This window comes from Mustela lutreola, chromosome X, assembly GCF_030435805.1.
Source record: "Mustela lutreola isolate mMusLut2 chromosome X, mMusLut2.pri, whole genome shotgun sequence".
NCBI classification, from domain to species: domain Eukaryota; kingdom Metazoa; phylum Chordata; class Mammalia; order Carnivora; family Mustelidae; genus Mustela; species Mustela lutreola.
The window spans coordinates 106112426-106133196 of NC_081308.1; the positions used below are offsets into that span (position 1 = coordinate 106112426).

The 20771-nt window shown below is 36.7% G+C and overlaps 1 protein-coding gene across 18 annotated transcripts in view; it reads right to left on the reverse strand.

Moving 5' to 3' along the window:
• The window catches only part of THOC2 (THO complex subunit 2), a 113269-nt gene that overhangs the window by 68150 nt on the left and 24348 nt on the right, over window positions 1-20771 (reverse strand). For all 18 annotated transcript variants that reach the window (XR_009350102.1, XR_009350103.1, XR_009350101.1 and 15 more), the window contains exons 5-8: window positions 17664-17734; window positions 16675-16796; window positions 15993-16126; window positions 2739-2905 (exon numbers count right to left, since the gene is read on the reverse strand). Coding sequence is in view for 14 of the 18 variants with exons in the window: in XM_059158564.1 (XP_059014547.1) it covers window positions 2739-2905; window positions 15993-16126; window positions 16675-16796; window positions 17664-17734 (494 nt within the window). In the remaining 4 variants the exon portion in view is untranslated. The remainder of the gene's footprint in view (window positions 1-2738; window positions 2906-15992; window positions 16127-16674; window positions 16797-17663; window positions 17735-20771) is intronic.

Consider the following 20771-nt stretch of genomic DNA (forward strand, 5'->3'; position numbering starts at 1 on the left):
GCCTGTTTATCCAAATAATTCCCAACCAGTGAAAATCTGAGTTGTGGACAAGAGGAATGAACATTTTCAGAAAGTGATGAAAAGAGGGGAGGGTGGAGTAAGGCAAGGGACCGATACAAAAGGGTGACAACATACGCCTAGGAGCCAATTCCCAGGCTTAGGTGCCCTAAGCAGTTCTTCATTTTCATGGTTGTCCTCACTTTACCTCTCAGACCACAAATTATTGAAAATCTCTGACATTTCTTCCTCTACCCTCAGTGGTCCTTAAGACTACAGATTTTTATAAGATAGTTCAGGCAACAGAAACAAAGGAATGGTGTTACATAGAGCAATATGAGGGCTACTCTTTCCGATAATAGGTTATTTCTAAATCAAATGTTTCTTGACTGGGTATTTCTTATATAATAAAAGGGCTAATCTATTGAAAAAAAAGGATTATTCAAACACTATCAAACCCCCAGGGATATTTTAATTTAGCTCAAAAGTGTTACCATTATGAGGAATATTTTCATATAAAAATTTTTAAATTCTGAAACTTTCAACTAATAAAGCTTGTTGTTATACAGTAGGTCACCATTATTCACTGTAATATGCCCTGAAACCTACAGTCTCCAAAGCCATATCCTATATTCTAATTAATTAAACCCAAGTTAAATTTCAGCTACCTTGTCACTTTAGCAGTTGGCTTCATGTTCTCAAACCCAAAGCAATCATGGTACCTCCTAAGATATGATAAATATTTCAACTTCTCTTTCCTTGTACTAAGAGTAGACTCCCTGACTATTGGCAGGAACAGGGAAAGCTGCCATGACTAATGTTTGAACAAAGAATAAGTACTCTTGCCTGAAAACCCTGCCATATGTCTTGTTTGGTATCAAAATGCTACATGAAGTTCTGATCTGATTTCTCTTCTGGAAAGTCCCAGAAAATGGAAAATAAAAAATAAGCAGAGGCAATAGGTGGTATTACTTGAGAATCCTAAAAGAAATTGTCTTAATATCCTGAATTTGAACTCCGAGGACAGGAAAAGTCCTTCTTTACCAGAGTATACTCAGTGCCTAGCAAAACAACAGCATATCATAAACATCCCATAAATGAGTATTTTTTTTTTTAAAGATTTTTTTTATTTGACAGAGAGAGACACAGCGAGAGAGAGAACACAGCAGGGGGAGTGGGAGAGGGAGAAGCAGGCCTCCCGCTGAGCAGGGAGCCCAATGTGGGGCTCAATCCCAGAACCCTGGGATCATAACTCCAGCTGAAGGCAGACACCCAATGACTGAGCCACCCAGGCGCCCCCATAAATGATTATTTCTTGACTAAGTATCCCAGACAGGTAGACAAATCAGGAATGCTCTACCAAAAGGACAATAGAGGCCTTCTTACATTAAAATCCTCCATGATATCATGAAAGCTATCTTCCTAAAAACGCAGATCACTCATTTACAATTAGTGAGCATTTACTATAGGCTAAATTAATTCAGAAAAATTGGTAAAATATAGACCCCACCCTAACTGGCTCACAATCTGGTGAAGGACACAGATATAGTTTATGCTACTATAACCTGGTAAGTGCTATAAGTCTGTGTCAAGTTTTATAAGAACAGAGATTAAGTGCCAGAAGTCTGTGTCAAGTTTTCTGAGGATAGAGATTAAGAAATAACTAATTCCACATGGGTAAAGTGCCAGCAAGACTTTACAGAGCAAGTAAACTTAATCTTAAAGAATTAATAGGAGTCCTTGAGATGAAGAAAAGACAAGTGAAAGGGTTGAGTAAGAAAAGTTTTCTAGTTATAAGGAACTGCATATAAATAGAGGTCTATATATACCAGTATCTATACCTAACTTTAGGAAATGGCTAGTAATTTAATATGACTAGAATATTAAATCTGAAGGGGAAAAGAAACAGTAAAGATGAGGCTGGAAATAAAGAATGGGGATAGACTGTGAAGAGCCTTTTCTGCCACATTTAGAAGTTTGAATTTTATCCTGCAAAGATTTTTAGAGCAGTGTGTCAATTGGATCTCTTTTAGAATAAAAGATAAGTAATAATATGAAAGATAGACTGAAAGAGAAATAATCAGAAGCACAGACTTGCTAGATAACTACTATAGTGATTTAAGTGAAAAATAATGTAAAAAACATCTCAAGAGTTTATCCACGTCCTTAAAAAAATTCCCATAGTCATTGCCTGTATACTAAAATTCTAATTCAACACGGTATTTAAGGCCCTTGACAATCCAGAGTGTGCCCACCTTTCCAAATTCACTTCCTGTTCTTTCTTTTCCCTCTGTCTTACAATCCAGCCACACCAGACTATGTACCATTTCTTCAATCGGTTAAATACATTCATAGTGCCATGTCTTCACTCATGTTATTTGTTATTGCTAAACAGACAATTCTCAACAAGCTCCTACTCATCCTTCAAGGACTAAAAAGAGTTATATCTATAAAGTTTTCCCTGATTCCATCTCTCCCAAAGCAAAAATTTATTATGCCTTGCTCTAGGCTTTCACATCATATCATTCATACTACTAAAACAGTTCTTATCATACAGCATTGTTAGCTATCCATTTATCTACCTGCTTTGCTAGAATGGATGAACTGAAACAAATCATTTACAAATAAAATTCAAATTAAGTTATACATACAAAACCATGTGATTTATCAATGTCTGTATATATATATACACATATATATGTATACACATACACACACACACACACATTTTTTTTTTTTACCTGGTAAAACTTGAATTTGAACCCAAGAATATGACACAGTGTTTGCGGTTCACACATACTCATGTAAGACTCTAATAAAGATATAAAGAAGTCATCATGTTCTGGCCTGCATTCAAACACTTCTAAAATGACATCCAAAACTCTATTGGGATCCAGATTAAAGCATCCTGCAACAGATGAGATATACATAAATTCAAAAATGATTATATATCATTTTTTAATTAAATCATTAATTTTCAGGGACAACTTATATAACAAGATAGAAATATTTTTAAAAACAACTTGCTTTACAAGTTTGCTTTCCCTGCATCAGAGGATAACCTTTATAATTTTCAAAATGATCAAGTCCACTCCCGACATTTTACAGATGAGAAATAGGACTTCCCCAGGATTACAAAGTGGGTTAATAACAAAACTGGGGCTGGAGCCCAGGACCTGCAACACACAATCAAGTAAACTTTCTTCTATGCCACACTCTCAGGTCTTGACTACTCAGGCTAATTAAGAGATCCACATTTTTAATTCTCAGGAAAATATGACAATCAAACAATCCATTTACAAGTTAGGCAACTAAAGGGTTTTCTTTAATGTTTTAAGAAGCATTTGGAATGTCAGTAAACAGTTAAAAGTTCAGGTTCATAAATTCAGAACATCATTTTTAGAATCATTTCATAGTTTTTCTTATATATACAACAAAACTATAAAATATAACTGCACCACTGATTTGTATCTATGGTTTTTGGCAGCATTCTAAAGAGAAAACAAGTATACTACTGATACTGAAGAGATGAAAGAACACCAAGGAGCTGGGGACATAACCAAAGAATGTAGATAATACAAGCAAAGAGAGGAGGAAAACAATCCAGGCAGAGCCAGAAAAGAAAACAAAAACAGCACTGAATAGGTCCTGATGGCTACTTACCCTTGCTAATCTCTTGGAGTAAGCTCAAAAGGGCCAATGGAACACAAGCATGGGGAGCAGCAGGCAGAGGGAGAAGCAGGCTCCCCATTGAGCAAGGAGCCTGACTTGTAGAAAATTGTATCTCTGTCTTTCTATCTATTTTTTTTTTAAAGATTTTATTTATTTGTCAGAGAGAGAGGGAGCGAGCACATGCAGACAGAGTGGCAGGAAGAGACAGGGAGAGAAGCAGGCTCCCTGATGAGCACGGAGCCCGATGTGGGACTTGATCCCAGGACGCTGGGATCATGACCTGAGCTGAAGGCAGCCACTTAACCAATTGAGCCACCCAGGCGTCCCTCTGTGGGACTTGGTCCCAGGACCCTGGGATCATGACCCGAGCCAAAGGCAGACACTTAACCAAATGAACCACTCAGGTGTCCCAGCCACCCTATTCTTAATACATTATTAATTCCATTTGCATCCAGCTTCACCATAATTTTATTATAGTGCAGTCCTATCATATGTGCATTTAATTTATGAGAATGCAACCATTTGCACACAACAAAAAAAGGCAAAATAAATTTAAATACAGAAGTTCCACCCACCATTCCTCTCAATAAAATGTATGCTTATAACCCTGAGCACAAAATATCAAGCCACTATCCCCTCAGTTTTTATCAACTCCCATATGCCTTGCACATCAACCTGAATGGAACTCTATTTTAAATTACATATTTTTCATTAAACATAGCACCTCCATGCAAGCTAGCCACCTCATTGGGGCAAACAAATATTCATTTCTTCTAATGCTGGAGGAAGAAAAAACAACTGTGTTAAACTTCAAAATGTTAGTTCTGAACACTGTATTTTATACATGACCTAAAGAGATTTTTGAAAGAAATTTCTTACATAACCTATTATAAGAGATTTCAAGAGTTACTTCTATTAACTCTACACTTAGTTACACTAAATGCTATAAACTAGTATCTGATTCATAGTATCCGAACAATCACTTGGAAAACCAACCTCTCCAAATGTAAGGAGTATTTCTTGCCTCTTTTTATGAAATCCAAAGTTAAGAATACATTTTCTATTTCTCATACTAAAGGGAAAAAAGACTAACACAGTAATGATGTCTTACTGAAAAGAGTTCCAAATTTTTACATATTCTCCAAAGAAATATTTACCTAAAGTTCTGAGAAGAAAACTTCTAAATATTTTCATCACTATACCCCCCAAAAGTATGGCCTATGAATAAAGAAGTGACTCCAAAATAGCAAATGGATTTTTTTAAAGATTTATTTATGAGAGAGAGAGAGAGAAAGCATGGAGGGGGAGGGTCAGAGGGAGAAGCAAACTCCCTGCTGAGCAGGGAGCCCAATCCCGGGACTCCAGGATCAAGACCTTAGCCAAAGGTAGTCAGTAGCTTAACCAACTGAGCCACCCAGGCACCCCCTGCAAATGGAATTTTTAAAGGCTGTTGGTGGAAATATAAAATGTCAAATGGCACTACTTTGTAAAACTGGCAATTTCCTTAAAAATTCAACTTATAACTCTGTTTATATGACCCAGCCATTTCATTCTTAAGTATTTTTTTCATTCCTAAGTATTTACCCAAGAGAAATGTCTATGTTCATACAAAGACTTGTACAAATGTCTTTATTAAACAACTTTCTTTATAATAGTACACACTCAAATGTCTACCAGCATGTAAATGGATAAACTGTATTACACTGTAACTGTAGTATATACAGTAGACTATTACTCAGAAATAACAAGGAAAGAACTAATAATAGAAGCAAAAACATGGATGAATCACAAAATAATTATGCTGAATGAAAAAAGCCAGACCAAAAAAGAATACTCATTATATGATTCCATTTATAAAAGAATTCTAAAAAATGGAAACTAATCTATAGTGACAGAAAATAGACCAGTGGTTGCCTTCACGGAGTGAAGGAAGATGAAACGCAAAGGGGCAAGAAGAAATTTAGGGCAAGGGGACAATGGTAAATGTGCATTATCTAGACTGTGATGATGTTTTCACAGATGCATACATAACTCAAACTGTACACTTGAAATATACAGTTTATTTATGTCAAGTATGCCTCAACAAAACTGAAAAAAATACCTCCAAATTCTCCAGCTTTGTAACTGCTCTAATTTACTAAATATAAAAATCCAATCACCAAATAAAAATACTCTATCATAGATGACAAAAGATCCATTAAATATAATTTTGAAAAAATTGCTGGTTTGTAATTACCCATCAAGCTACAACTAGAACAACATGTTACATGGGAATGCTGTGCTTCATTCACATTGTTTTAAAGTTTCTTTTCTTTTCAAGATTTTATTATTTATGAGAGAGTATGTGTGAAAGAGAAAGAGCACGAGCAGGGTGAGGGGTAGAGCAGGGGAGGCTGATGCAGGACTTGATGCCAGGACTTCAGGATCATGACCTGAGCCAAGGGCAGATGCTTAACCAACTGAGCCACCCAGGCACCCCTAAAATTTATATTTTCAATGTGCTACAGTGCGAACCACCTTCATTATGTTTTGTTTTTTTTTTTAACAGTATTACTGCATCAAGGCTATTCTATCAGTGATCTGCACTGTCAACTACCAGTTTCTTTCTAGGTGCAATTTAAGGCAGTAATCTAAAAGAGAAGATATGTACTTTTTTTAACATTTTATTTATTTATTTGTCAAAGAGATAGAGCACAGGCAGGCAGAGGCAGAGGGAGAAGCAGGCTCCCTGTAGAGCAAGGAACACGATGTGGGACTCGATCCCAGGACGCTGGGATCATGACCTGAGCCAAAGGCAGCCGCTTAACCAACTGAGCCACCCAGGCATCCTGAAGATATGTACTTTTATTTATAACAGATATCAACCTTTGCATCTTTCACAACAGAAAAACTGGCTTATGAATATTCTATTGAGTGTCTCAAGTTTAGGACAACCAACTAGAATGACCTTTGCTCCATAAGATGGAAAAAGTAACCAAACCATAGATTCAGAAAATGATTTTTAAAACCTTAAAGATCTGCTAGGTAACAGTTAAACTATTTCATACAGAATAAGACTGTAGAAACAACCAGTAAGCTTGGAATTTCTAAAAATTTTTTTTTTCTAATGGCAGCTATGGCAGAACCTAAGCACTCTTGTGCTCAACCATCTTAGAAAGGCTTTCATCTAGCCCAAACATCAAAAGTCATGTGATCTTGAAAAAGATCATAAGCCAAGTTCCCTACCTCTATCACCAGCTACATTAGAGATATATACACACATATAATGCCTTTATGTCTTCTGAGGAACAAACAGGGAACCATACTTGAAGGAAACAAGTGGAAAAATAAAAAAGTGGCTGTAATGGCCACAGATGCATTTAAATAATTTAAATTATATTTAAGTAATATAATTTATATATATTTAAATAATTGAAATTTCATTTAAATAAACATTAAATAACCACCTGATATGTGCCAGATGCTTGTGATATGAAGATTAATAAAATGCCTAAAAGAGAGTTTACACTTTTTGGATGACACGTCTTTTTAGAAATGCGTTGAAAAAATGAAGTTCTCCAAAAGATAGACAAGATGACACTAGTCATTATTAAAGCAAGTGATTGCAACTAGAAGCAAAAAAAAAAAAAAAAAAAAAAAACCTGATTAAACTGACAATGGCTGTTGGAGGAATATGATGTGCCAAACGGAGATTCCTAACAGAAACAAAAATCCCAAGGTAATATTGTAAACATGCCTGGGAGAGATGTTCAACCTGTACACTTCAGACAAGGAAACAGAATAACTTCAAACACCACGTTCCAGACAGAAAGGACATAGAAAAACCATGTTTTAGGGGCACCTGGATGGCTCAGTGGATTAAGCTTCTGCCTTCAGCTCAGGTCATGATCTCAGGGTCCTGGGATCGAGCCCCACATCGGGCCCTCTGCTCAGCAGGGAGCCTGCTTCCTCCTCTCTTTTCCTGCCTCTCTGCCTGCTTATGATCTCTGTCTGTCAAATAAATAAATAAAATCTTTTTTTAAAAAAACATGTTTTAAACAAAAGGATATAATCTGGCATCTAGAATTACTTTAGAAACAGGCTATGCTGTAATCTGAATGCTTCTGCCCCTCCCACCAAAAATTCTTCTATGGAAATTCTAATCCCCAATGTGATATTTCAGAAGTGGGGCCTTTGAGAGGTGATTAGGTCACAAGAGCAGAGCCCTCATGAATGAGATTAATGCGCTTAAAAAAGAGCTCCCCTGCCCCTTCCACCATGTGAGGATACAACAAGAAGTCAGAAGTCTGCAACCTAGAGGAGGCCTTCACCAAGAACCCAACCATGTCGGCGCCCAGATTTGGGGATTTCAAGCCTCGAGAACTGTGAGAGATACATTTCTGTCATTTATAAGCTACCCAGTCTGTGGTAACATATTATAGCAGTCCAAATGGACTAAAACAGGCTAATAAAAACCTATGTTAGATTACATCTAATAAATAGTATTTGCAAAGAACTGTGCATCTCAAGGAAAGAACCAGAAAACAAAGATGCATTATAAAAGTATAATTATAAGAAAAAAAAATCTATGTTTGAGAACACCAACTGCTGTCTTCTTTTTCATAGCAGGAAAAAACTTCTTCATAACTAGTATACAGTAAAGAAACTTCAATAAAGCAAAAATGCAAAGGAGGTAGTCAACTGGCTTCCTTTTTCAAGAGAGAGCAGACAGCTGACACAAAGATAAGATGCTTCTAGGCTGGATGGCCCTTATATCCAGACTGGTCCAAAAATAAAATACTAAGTACACTCAAGGTAACTTAGTCAAAATGGTTAAATGTCCCATAATATGCCCAAGAATCATTCAGTCTGGAGTCTTCTTTTGTTTTTAATGTTTCTCAGGTTACTTGCCAAGCGACCAAAAGGACTTGTGAGACTGAAGGTACAGAGGTCCTCACCATACCTTTCCCTACCCCTAGCCAAATCTACAACCTTGGATACCAGGCAACAAATCAAGATCCTGAGGTTTGGTGAACAGGCCTCTGGTTCTGGTTGAGTAGGACAGGGTTAGAGCCTAGACCAAAAAGATCTTGGACCACTAAACCCAAAACCAGAAAGAACCATTTCCACTCCCTAAAACTCAACTCAAGTTAGCTAGCTCCGTGACTAATTCTTTTGATTTAGAGTAGAAACCAGCATAGTGTGGCCTGTGGGTCAAATCCATTCAGTTTCCGTAAATAAAAGTTATACTAGAACACAACTTATTTACATACTGTCTACGGTTACTTTCAAACTACATCAGCAGAGTTGAGTAGTTGCAACAGAAACCTTATTGGCCCACAAAGCAAACAAATATTTACTACCTCACCCTTTAGAGAAAAAATTTGCTGACTCCTAATTTAAAAGAAAGAAAAGGAATGCCTATTATTTTTTTTGAAGGGCATTCAGAAGAGTAGAGTTATAGTTTAGCTCAACAATCAAAGGTGTCCATCTCTGCTATCTTTCCTTGAATTTCTAAAAGATGACTTTTGCCATTTTGATGCAGGTTCATCTTTGAGTGGAGTTTATGATTTGGCAGCTAAAGAGACTACCAATCACTATCCATTCCCATTTAATAAGTTTTTCAAATTTACTGTCAAACTTGAGATCACAACCACCATGCAGACTCATAATGATTCTCCTTCTTTGCTGACTCATGCACAAAACAGTCCCTATCTGACAGGAGATAAACCTTGTTTATTATATTTAGGATATGAACATTTTGATGTGCCAGAATCTTTTAGGGAGCAAATGACTAGCTTTTAATTAAAGATGATAAATAAGGATTTCTCCTGACCAGACCAAGTGCCCTGAAATGTAAGTGCATTTATTTATTTATTTTCCAAAGATTCCACTCATTCACTTGACAGAGAGAGATCACAAGCAGGCAGAGAGGCAGGCAAAGAGAGAGTGTGGAGGAAGCAGGCTCCTCACAGAGCAGAGAGCCCAACGCGGGCCTCGATCCCAGGAACCCAAGATCATGACCTGAGCCGAAGGCAGAGGCCCAACCCACCGAACCACCCAGGTGCCCCTGTAAGTGCATTTAAATGCATACCTCCCAAACCAGGTATCAGTTCTGCCTATGGCTAGTAAAGGACATCAGACCTGAGATAGCTTTGTATGAGGTATTATGTCCAGACTGCTCCTATAGAGAAAACGATGGGAATAAACAAGGGGAAACTTGTCCAAAGATGCTATGAAAATAAGATGCTGTGGCAGTGAACTGCTCTGACCGGATGAGACAAGGTCTGAGTGGACTCTGCATTGAGGGGAAATCCCATAAATTTAACACTGAGAGAGTACTCATTGGAATTGGAGTCTTAATCTCAATTTTCATGTCAGTGAAAAATTCCTTTCTCAGACAATGGGGGAGAGGACAGAAGCAAGCCAGAGAGAAACAAACACTGAGTCAGGGAGATGAGCTTACTAAAATCTTCCATGTAAAGGGAAAGAGGCTAAGAATCACTATAAATTCTGTAAGAAAGAGAGAATTTTCATTCATTTTTTTCAATCAGTATTTATTTGGCACCTATATATCAGACACTGAAGTTAGAGGTACTAAACAAAACAAAATCCACTATTTTTGTGAAGCTTACATTCCAAAGGGGAGAGAATAAACTGCATTTCATGTTTATGGTGGTAAGTGCTCTGAAGAAAACACAGTGAATGAAAGGGAGTGCTGAGGGGGATGGCCAGGGAAGGCTATACTGAGGTTACATGTGAGTGCTTCTGGCCTAGTGTGGTTGGGAGTTCACTTGATAGCCTAGAATAGGGGTTTAGCCCAAGAGATCCAATTCTTTATATTCAAAGAATATCCAAGTATATCATGAGCTTGCAGTTGACTACCACATTGTTCTTCACAGACAGTAATGTAACCTGTTCTGTAGGAGCCACGTTCAAGATAAGAAAGTAGTGTGTACTTTCCCAGTTAGATCAAAGCATAACTTCAAGAAAATCTCTTTGAAATGTTCCTAACATAACAAAGGACTAAAAAGGTATAAACCCACAAGGACTAAAATTAGAAGAAACAAGGACAGACAAGAAATGTCAACAAATACATAAAATAGAAACAAAAACAAGTGCAGAGTTTACATAGCATAAATTTTTTTAAAAGATTTATTTGAGAGAAAGAGAGAGAAAGAGCAGTGGGGAGGGCCATGGGGCAGGGGCGGGGAGGGAGAGACAGAGGGAGAGGGAGAAGCAGACTCTCTGACGAGCAGGAAGCCCAATGGAGATCATGACCTGAGCCAAAGGCAGACACTCAACCACTCAACTGACTGAGCCACCCAGGCACCCCAGCATAAAAATTTTTACATGAGAAATATCTTAAAAGAGTACATGACAGGATATAAGGAAAGACAAACCTTTAGGAAAGCAATATTGCCAAGCAAGCACCTCAAGCTAGATCAAAATGCTGCAGGAAAAAATGTAGAGCCGACCCTGAAAAGAATAGAAAAGAAACCCCACAGGAGGCTTTTTAAAAATAGGTCACTGCCACAAAGTTAAGCAAGAGCCCTGAAGCCCATGGGCTACCAGTCTTGGTGGTACACTGACAACAGAAGGAAGTAGCAAAGACAGTAAATCAGCTGCCAGAACTAGACTCACTTCAAAGGGGAGGGGAGGGGTGAAAAAGGTGATGGGGATAAAGGAGTACACTTGTGAGCACTGGGTGTGGCATGAAAGTGTTGAACCACTATATGATATACCTAATATTACACTTACACTGTGTTAACTGCGATTTAAATAGAAACTTTTAAAAAGGATAAATTTAAAGTAAAGACTCCTTACCTGCTATACCTGCTGATCACCAAAAGCCTAAGCTAAAAACAAAGGTAACTGTAGTAAATCTAGTTTAATCCAGGTTGTTTTACACAGGAATGGAGCAAGGGAATGAGGATTGGAATACTTCCCCTCTCTTTCTTAGTCAAACATAAATTTCCAAAAGTGGAGAAAAAACTGAGAAGTGGAGCATAAGCATCCTCTAAAATATAACCAGTAAAGCAGGGAACATGACTTCTACAACAGGTCTCAAAATCTAAGACACCTATGTGTTGTGAAATCTTCCCTAAGATAGCACAACACCTAACAAATAAGAGCAAAAACTCTTCCCATTCTGAAAAATCAGGATTACACTACTTTTCTACCATTCATTCCTCCTTTCTACAGAAGCCAACTATTTCCTTCAAATGCTCAACACAAATAAAAAGAATAAAGCTGAAGAAATTCTACTTAAAAGGTAGGGCGAATAACACTTCCCTATCTTTTACAACATCTGTTGCACTTATTTTAACAGGTTGTTGTAAAGATAAAATAAGGTATGCATCAAAGTCCCTTGTAAAGGTATTTTTTAAATCAAGCTCAAAAAAACTAAACAGGACGCCTGGTGGCTCAGTTGGTTAAGCGGCTGCCTTCAGCTCAGGTCATGATCCCAGCGTCCTGGGATCGAGTCCCACATCGGGCTCCTTGCTTGGCTGGGAGCCTGTTTCTCCCTCAGCCTTCTGCCACTCTGCCTGCCTGTGCTCGCGCTCTCTCTCTCTCTCTCTGGCAAATAAATAAATAAAATCTTTTAAAAAAAACATTATTTCTAAAGAAACAAAAAAAAACTAAACATCTCCATGTTTCGAGAGTTCGATAAAGATTTTATTTAAGTTTCACATTTGCTTATTTTGATAGAAATACCAGAGAGAATAGAAATGAATAAAAAGAGCCAGCACGGGGCACCTGGATGGCTCAGTGGGTTAAGCCTCTGCCTTCGGCTCAGGTCATGATCTCAGGGTCCTGGGATCAATCCCCGCATTGGGCTTTCTGTTCAGCGGAGAGCCTGCTTCCCTCTCTCTCTCTGCCTGCCTCTCTGCCTACTGTGATCTCTGTCTGTCAAATAAATAAATAAAATCTTTTAAAGAAATAAATAATTTTTTAAAAAACACCCAGCAGGAGAAGAGAAATAATAAAGATTAGAGCAGAAATCGATGAAATAGAAACCAAAAGAACAGCAGAAAAGATTAATGAAAGTAGGAGCTGGTTCTCTGAAAGAATTAGTAAGACTGATAAACCCCTGGCCAGACTTATTAAAAAGAAAAGAGAAAGGACCCAAATAAATAAAATCATGAATGAAAGTGGAGAGGTCACAACTCACACTGAAGAAATATAAATAATTATAAGAACATATTATGAGCAACTATATGCCAACAAATTAGACAATATGGAAGAAATGGATACATTCCTAGAAATGTATAAAATGTATAAAACTGAACCACAAAGAAACAGAAAACCTGAAGAGATCCATAACCAGCAAGGAAATAACGCCATAATAAAGAATCTTCCAACAACAGCCCAGGGCCAGATGGCTTCCCAGGAGAATCCTACCAAATATTTACAGAAGAATTAATACCTATTTTCTGAAACTGTTCCAAAAAATAGAAATGGAAGGAAAACTTCCAAACTCATTTTATGAGGCCAGCATTACCCTGATCCCAAAACCAAAGAACCCACCAAAAAGGAAAATTACAGACCAACATCTCTGATGAATATGGATGCAAAAATTATCATCAAAATACTAGCCAACAGGTTCCAAAATTACATTAAAAAGATCATTCACAAAAAAAAAAAAAAAATTATTCACCACGACCAAGTGGAATTTATTCCTGGACTGCAAGTTGGGTTCAACATCTACAAATCAATGTGATACACTACATTAATAAAAGAAAGGGTAAGAACCATATGATACTCTCAGAAGATACAGAAAAAGTATTTGACAAAGTACATCATCCTTTCTTGATTAAAACTCTTCACAGTGTAAGGATAAAGAGTACACAGCTCAGTATCATAAAAGTCATCTACGAAAACCCCCAGTGAATATCATTCTCTATGGGGCAAAACTGAGAGCTTTTCCCCTAAGGTCAGGAACACAGCAGGGATGTCCACTAACACCGCTGCTGTTCAACATAGTAAGAGAAGTCCTAGCCTCAGCAGTCAGACAACAAAAAGAAATAAAAGGCATCCGAATTGGCAAAGAAGTCAAACTCTCACTCTTTGCAGAGAATATGATGCTTTATGTGGTAAATCCAAATAACTCCACCCCAAAGTGCTAGAACTCATACAGGAATTCAGTAAAGTGGCAAGATATAAAATCAATGCACAAAATCAGATGCATTTCTATACACCAACAATGAGACAGAAGAACAAGAAATTAAGGAGTCGATCCATTTACAACTGCACCCAAAACCACAAGATACCCAGGAATAAATCTAACCAAAGAGGCAAAGGATCTGTACTCAGAAAACTATAGAGTACTCAAGAAAGAAATTGAGGAAGACAAAAAGAAAAGGAAAAACATTCCATGCTCATGAATTTGAAGAACTAATATTGTGAAAATGTCTATGCTACCTAGAGCAATATATATATTAATGCAATCCATATCAAGTTACTATCATCTTTTTCCACAGAAATGTAACAAATAATCCTAAAATCTGTATGGAACCAGTAAAGACCCTGAATAGCCAGAGGAATGTTGAAAAAGAAAACCAAAGCTGGTAGCATCACAGTTCTGGACTTTAAGCTCTATTACAAAGCTGTCATCATCAAGACAGCATGGTACTGGCACAAAAACAGACACATATATCAATGGAACAGAATAGAGAACTCAAGAAATGGACCCTCAACTCTATGGTCAACTAATCAACAAAGCAGGGGAAGAGTATTCAATGGAAAAAAAAATTCTCTTCAACAAACAGTGCTGGGAAAACTGGACAGCCTCATGCAGAAGAATGAAACTATTTCCTTACACCATACACAAAGATAAACTCAAAATGGATGAAAGACCTAAATGTGAGACAGGAATCCATCAAAATCCTTGAGGAGAATAGAGGCAGCAACCCCTTCAACCTCAGCTCCAACAACTTCTTCCTAGACACACTGCCAAAGGTAAAGGAAGCAAGGGTAAAAATGAACTATTTGGACTTCATCAAGATCAAAAGCTTTATCACATCAAAAGAAATAGTCACAAAAGACAACCAACAGGATGGGAGAAGATATTTGCAAACGACATATCAGATAAAGGGCTAGGATCCAAAATGTATAAAGAAATTAACAAACTCAACATCCAAGGAACAAATAATCCAATCAAGAAATGGGCAGAAGATGGAAACACACATTTCTGCAAAGACATCCAAATTGCCAACAGACACATGAAAAAGTTTTCAGTATCACTTGGCAATGGGGAAATACAAATCAAAACCTCAGTGAGATACCACCTCACACCAGTTAGAATGGATAAAATTAACAAGTCAGGAAATGACAGGTGTCGGTGAGGATGCAGAGAAAGGGAAACCCTCCTACACTGTTGGTGGGAATGCAAGCTGGTGCACCCACTCTGGAAAACAGTATGGAGCTTCTTCAAAAAGTTGAAAATAGAGCTACCCTACAACATACTGGGTATTTATGACATACTGCACTACTGGGTATTTACCCCAAAGATACAAATGCAGTCATCTGAAGGGGCACCTGTTCCCCAATGTTTGCAGCAGCAACGTCCATAGTATCCTAACTATGGAAAAAGTCCAGATGTCCATTGACAGATGAATGGATAAAGAAGATATGGTGTATATATATATATATATGTATATATACATACACACATACACAAACACACACACACACACAATGGAATATTATACAGCCATCAAAAAATGAAATCTTGCCATTTACAATGTGGATGGACCTAAAGGATGTTATTATATTAAGCGAAATAAGTCAATCAGAGAAAGACAATTATCATATGATCTCACTCGTATGTGGAATTTGAGAAACAAGGCAGAGGATTATAGGGGTAGAGAGGAAAAAATAAAACAAAATGAAACCAGAGAGGCAGACAAACCATAAGATTCTTAATCTCTGGAAACAAACTAAGGGTTGCTGGAGTGCAGTGGGTAGGTGGGATGAGGTGGCTGGGTGATGGACGTTGGGGAGGGTATGCATTGTGGTGAGCACTGTGCATTGCCTAAGACTGATGAATCACAGAACTGTACTCCTGAAACAAATAGTAAAATTTAAAAAAATAATAATAATTAAAAAGGAAATAAATACAAACACACAGGTAGTACTGACAAAAGTATTTCTCATAAATATCATCCCAAATTTTATTTGTACTGGTAAAATCTTAAAAGTACAAGCTAGACACTTCTCTCATTTCTTAATTGAAAAAAAGAAACCTATAAGGGGGAATGCATTCATTTTGTCTTTACAGATATTCTCCAACAGTTTAAAAAAACTTAGTAACACATACTATTATTAGATATATGTCTTACCTATTAAAGATTTTATATTTTCTAAGATTAAATCACTAGTAATATTTCCAGATAAATCTTGCCCCAATTCAGCAATCAGCTTGGCATAACCTTCATTCTCTTCTCTTAACAAATTGAATTTTTGCTGCTTATAACTGAAATTAAACATCATAAAAGGGATAAAATTAACTCAATTAACAAGCATGCATACAAGTAATGTATTCTTCTCACTGATTTTTCCCCTCTTACATAGAACAAGTATAAGAACAGTTGTTAAAGTTTTACTTCTTTGTATATTTTTAAAACAGAAATTAACAGTGATTCATAAGAGACACCCCAATGTTAATTACACAGAGAAAACTAGTAACACAAAGAAAGAATACTGCTAATCTCAAGGAACATAACATTTCCACTGCTAAGAAAATACCTAGAGCATAGCCATACTTGTAAATTATTTTACTAGTAATAATAAAAACACTAAATATTATTTTAACTTCTAATACAGAGAAAAGTTAACACTGGTTTTACACAGATGGAGTTCACTACTGACTCAATAATCCTAGGCTTCTTTTAAAAGGAAAAAACACAAGACATGCTAACATCAACAACAAAAAAAATTTTTCAAACTGCCATTAGAAATATCAAAATGAGAAGGAAACATACTCAGATACTTGATGTGCAACATAAAGATAAATGTACTTACAAGAGTTTTGTCTTGATTTTAACTGACTTTTGATTGAACTGCTGTGATTGTTTGATAAGCCCTAATGATTCCAATGTTTCTGGATCCAGGCGTTCCTTTAGAACTGTGTCTGAAACTAAATACTGTATTAAAAAATATTAAAGATCATTTATTCCTTAGCATTGTAATACATCCACCATTTAAATGCATTCAAAATAATTTTCCCCAAATAAGAATATTAAAAATCACATTAAATATATATCAACAACTTTTGATTTACTTTAAAAAAAAGAAGCTCCAATTTAACAAAAATGATGACTCTCCAAATACTGAAAAATGTGACATATAGCTCTTCAAATAAAACTCACTAAAAAATTTTATGCGTGCTGTACACAGTCTATAAATGACAAGAACTACAGATGAAATGGATTAAAACTGTGTCTGCCAACTGAATTTTTCTTTAAGATTAATACAGCACTTCAGCCTTCATTAGTTTCTACTGTTTAAGTCAAATTCTAGCACAACAAAGACAAGGACATCTTCCATTTCTGAGAAACAGCACTTCTCCTTGGTTCTAAATTTATGAACATAAAATGGTTTACTAGACAACGATTATGACAAGTTCTAGAATTTATTATTTCTAAGCTACCTCCATTCTTTTTCTCCTTCCCTAATAAAGAGTTTATGAAAAACCGTTCAGTTTAAAAGCTGTCCACATCATTTCTACTCACTTGATAGATTCTTACCTTTTCCTTATTTAGGAACTTACTAGATCAGGAGTATCATCTAAAGTTTGATATATACAGAGAGCTTAAGTGATATGAAGCATGCATATTTCACAAATAATTAGCATGTCTAATTTTACAAAGCATTCCATTTCAAAATCCAAATCTCACCTTATAATGAATAGCCAACTCAATGTCAATATCTTCCTCCCTTAACATGATTAACAGTGATTACAACTGTTCAATGTAAAAATCTAGAAAGGGAAAGTATTTTTTACAACTTACCAAACATGCTAATACCAATTGTGTAAAATAGTCTCTCTTGCTTTTTTCTTCTAAACAATTTGTCTCAATATCTATAATGATGGAAGAAAAAAAGATGAAAGTTTGATTGATTTTTCCAGACTGTCTCCAGCACTATAAGATACTTATTTTCTTTAAAATTAGCTCATTTTAAAATGCCTCGTTCTGAAATTGGAAAAAAATTTGAAACTATAGTAAGCAGTAACTGTCCTTCATATGTATATGAATGCTCAGAATTAATTTCTCCTGATACTGCAGACTGACCCTGTGACCAATGGCATATCCATAAAATGGTAAGCTGATTACACAGGAGTTACAGGCTATGGCACTGGAAGCAACAAAACTTCAAAAAAATGTTTTCAAAAATGGAAATATTCAAGCGAAGTTTAAATGGCAACAGGTCAGAGATGCTAAAGAAGAGATTCCTTCTTCAGGTGCAGAATTGAACTAGGTGACAACAAAGATCTCTTCTAACACTAAAAGATCCTATTACTTGTGAAGATTAAACCTTTGACCTTGGCCACCTTGGTACCATATTCTAACCAAACTACCTGGCCATCAACTCTACAAAAAGACAGTATTAAAAGAATATTTTTAACACCCTATTTTGAATTACAATTCAAATAGTGAACAAAAATTTATTCATGGTTTTTATTTTCTTCCTACTGAACTATTAAGAAACTGAAACCTCCAAGTTTTGGTAGCTTATTCAGAAAAATTTGTCAAAAACTTTTATGAAGTATTGAGGAAATAAAACAATTAGTTCTTAATGCCAAGCATCAAGAAAGTCAACCAGGATTGACAGGATTACAAAACTGATCTCAGGATTACTGCTTTAACGATTACATACTACTATATTAAGGTCAACTTTTAATTTACAAGAGACACCAATCTTAGTGATATAATAAAAATTGTCTTCTAAGGGTTCCATAATTCTCCCCAGACGTCCTACCACTGATCTGCTTCAGTTTACTTTCTATTGCCATCACTGAGAATCAAAAGAGAAAGGAATTTATCATCAAACATATCCACATTTTCCTGGCTCTTCTCCCCTTTCCCACCTTGGACAGTGCCATTTCCCAATATCCTGGACACTGCAGCTAAGCACATGGTCAGCTCAAGTGTACTAAGAGAATTTCAGGGTATAATTTACACAACATAACCTACAATACAATCTCATTCTCTCAATTAAACTTTTAATCCATGTGTATCTCATCAATCCCTTCCAGTGACTCCGAGTTGTCTCCCTGTTAGCCCGTCTTCTGGTTCCTCCGCAGGCTAGAATTTCAAGAATACCGACCTTGAGGGCTCAGGACTAACCTGGGCCCATTCTTTTAACCAACATCTATCTACCAAGGCCCGAAAGTCCCTAATGTCTACCCCCAAAGTCCCTCTATGATCAGAGCACCTGGATAGCAGGTTCATCCTCTTCAAGCCAAGTCTGCTCTCCTCTCAGCCGTCTGACCTGATCAAGATACCACTCTCTGGGTTCTGACCATGTTAAGAAATGTTTGTTAATAGGACCTCAGTAAACTACTTTGCTGAGCTATCTCAACAATCAATACAGGACTCCATTATCACAATTATGTCTTCCCTGTTTCTTTCTTCTTTTTGTCCTAACGAAGTTATTCTAATAAATTCATTCATTATCCCTTAGTTATCAACCCTGAATCAGTACCTAGTAAATTCTCTTTAATTACCCCCTATGATTTTACTAAAAAGCCCTCAACCATTTCCAACGCTAAGTACTAGTATCACCAACCACCCACCCAGCTCAGAGGTCCCATCAGTGTATCAGATTACATCAGACTTCCCTCTCCAGGTTAATATAGCTCTCAGGCCCCCTCATCCTTACATAGTTCTTTTTTTTTTTTAAGATTTATTTACTTACTTACTTACTTGACAGACAGATATCACAAGTAGGCAGAGAGGCAGGCAGAGAGAAAGACGCTCCCCGTCGAGCGGAGAGCCCGATGCAGGGCTTGATCTCAGGACCCTGAAACCATGACCCGAGCCGAAGGCAGAGGCTTTAACCCACTGAGCCACCCAAGTGCCCCCTTACATAGTCTTTTAAAGAAAACTGTAACCTTAACCAGGAAAGTACACCAATGATCTTTCTTATAACTCTTAAAATACCAGAAAGACAACATGATATAGTAAAAAAAAAATTATGGGCTCTGGAACCAGAAAGACCCGGGTTCAAACCCTGCTTTACTGGCTATATGGCCTTGAAAAATCCCTTCTCTGAGCTTCAATTTTCTGATCTGCACACCTACTTTACATAAGTTGCTGTAAAGATTAAAATGAAATTAAATGTGTAACACAATGCTTAGAACAGAGAAGGTGCCCCCAAAATTGCATCTACATTATTATCGCCAATATCATTATTAGAGGCAGCTCCCATTCTTACTCCTATTCCCCTAGTTTGGTCTGGAGTCATCCTTCGACCATTTTTATTTCTGCTATCGGTGAAGGTGCGTGAGTGAGGGGACAGGTGAGGGAAATTTCTCGTTCCAAGTTTGCCATTCTAATCTCGCTTACAAAAACTGACTGGATAGGGCACCTGGCTGGTTCAGTGGGTTAAGCCTCTGCCTTCGGCTCAGGTCATGATCCCAGGGTCCTAGAATCGAGGCCCACATCAGGTTCTCTGCTCAGCGGGGAGGATGCTTCCCCCTCTCTCTCTGCCTGCCTCTCTGTCTACCTGTGATCTCTCTCTCCCTCTGTCAAATAAATAAATTTTTAAAAATCTTTAAAAAAAAACTGACCAGCTAAAAGAAATTTCCCAAGAACAACCAAACATCCTCATAAATTTACATTAATAATAAAAAGCAATGACTTGTAACAATAATTCATATTACTAACTAACTACAAAGGGAAAATATATCCTAATAGAATAAATCAATAAAGAAGTTACTCAAACTTACAAGTAAACTGATAGCTGATAATTATCCAAAGACATAAAACATACTGCTGACACTATCAAGGAACAAAAGCTTCCACAAAATGTTACCTACAAATCACTCTTTCAGTCCTATAAATTTATAGTAAAAACCATTTTTTAAATTTTTGTTTTATTTTAAAATTTGTTTC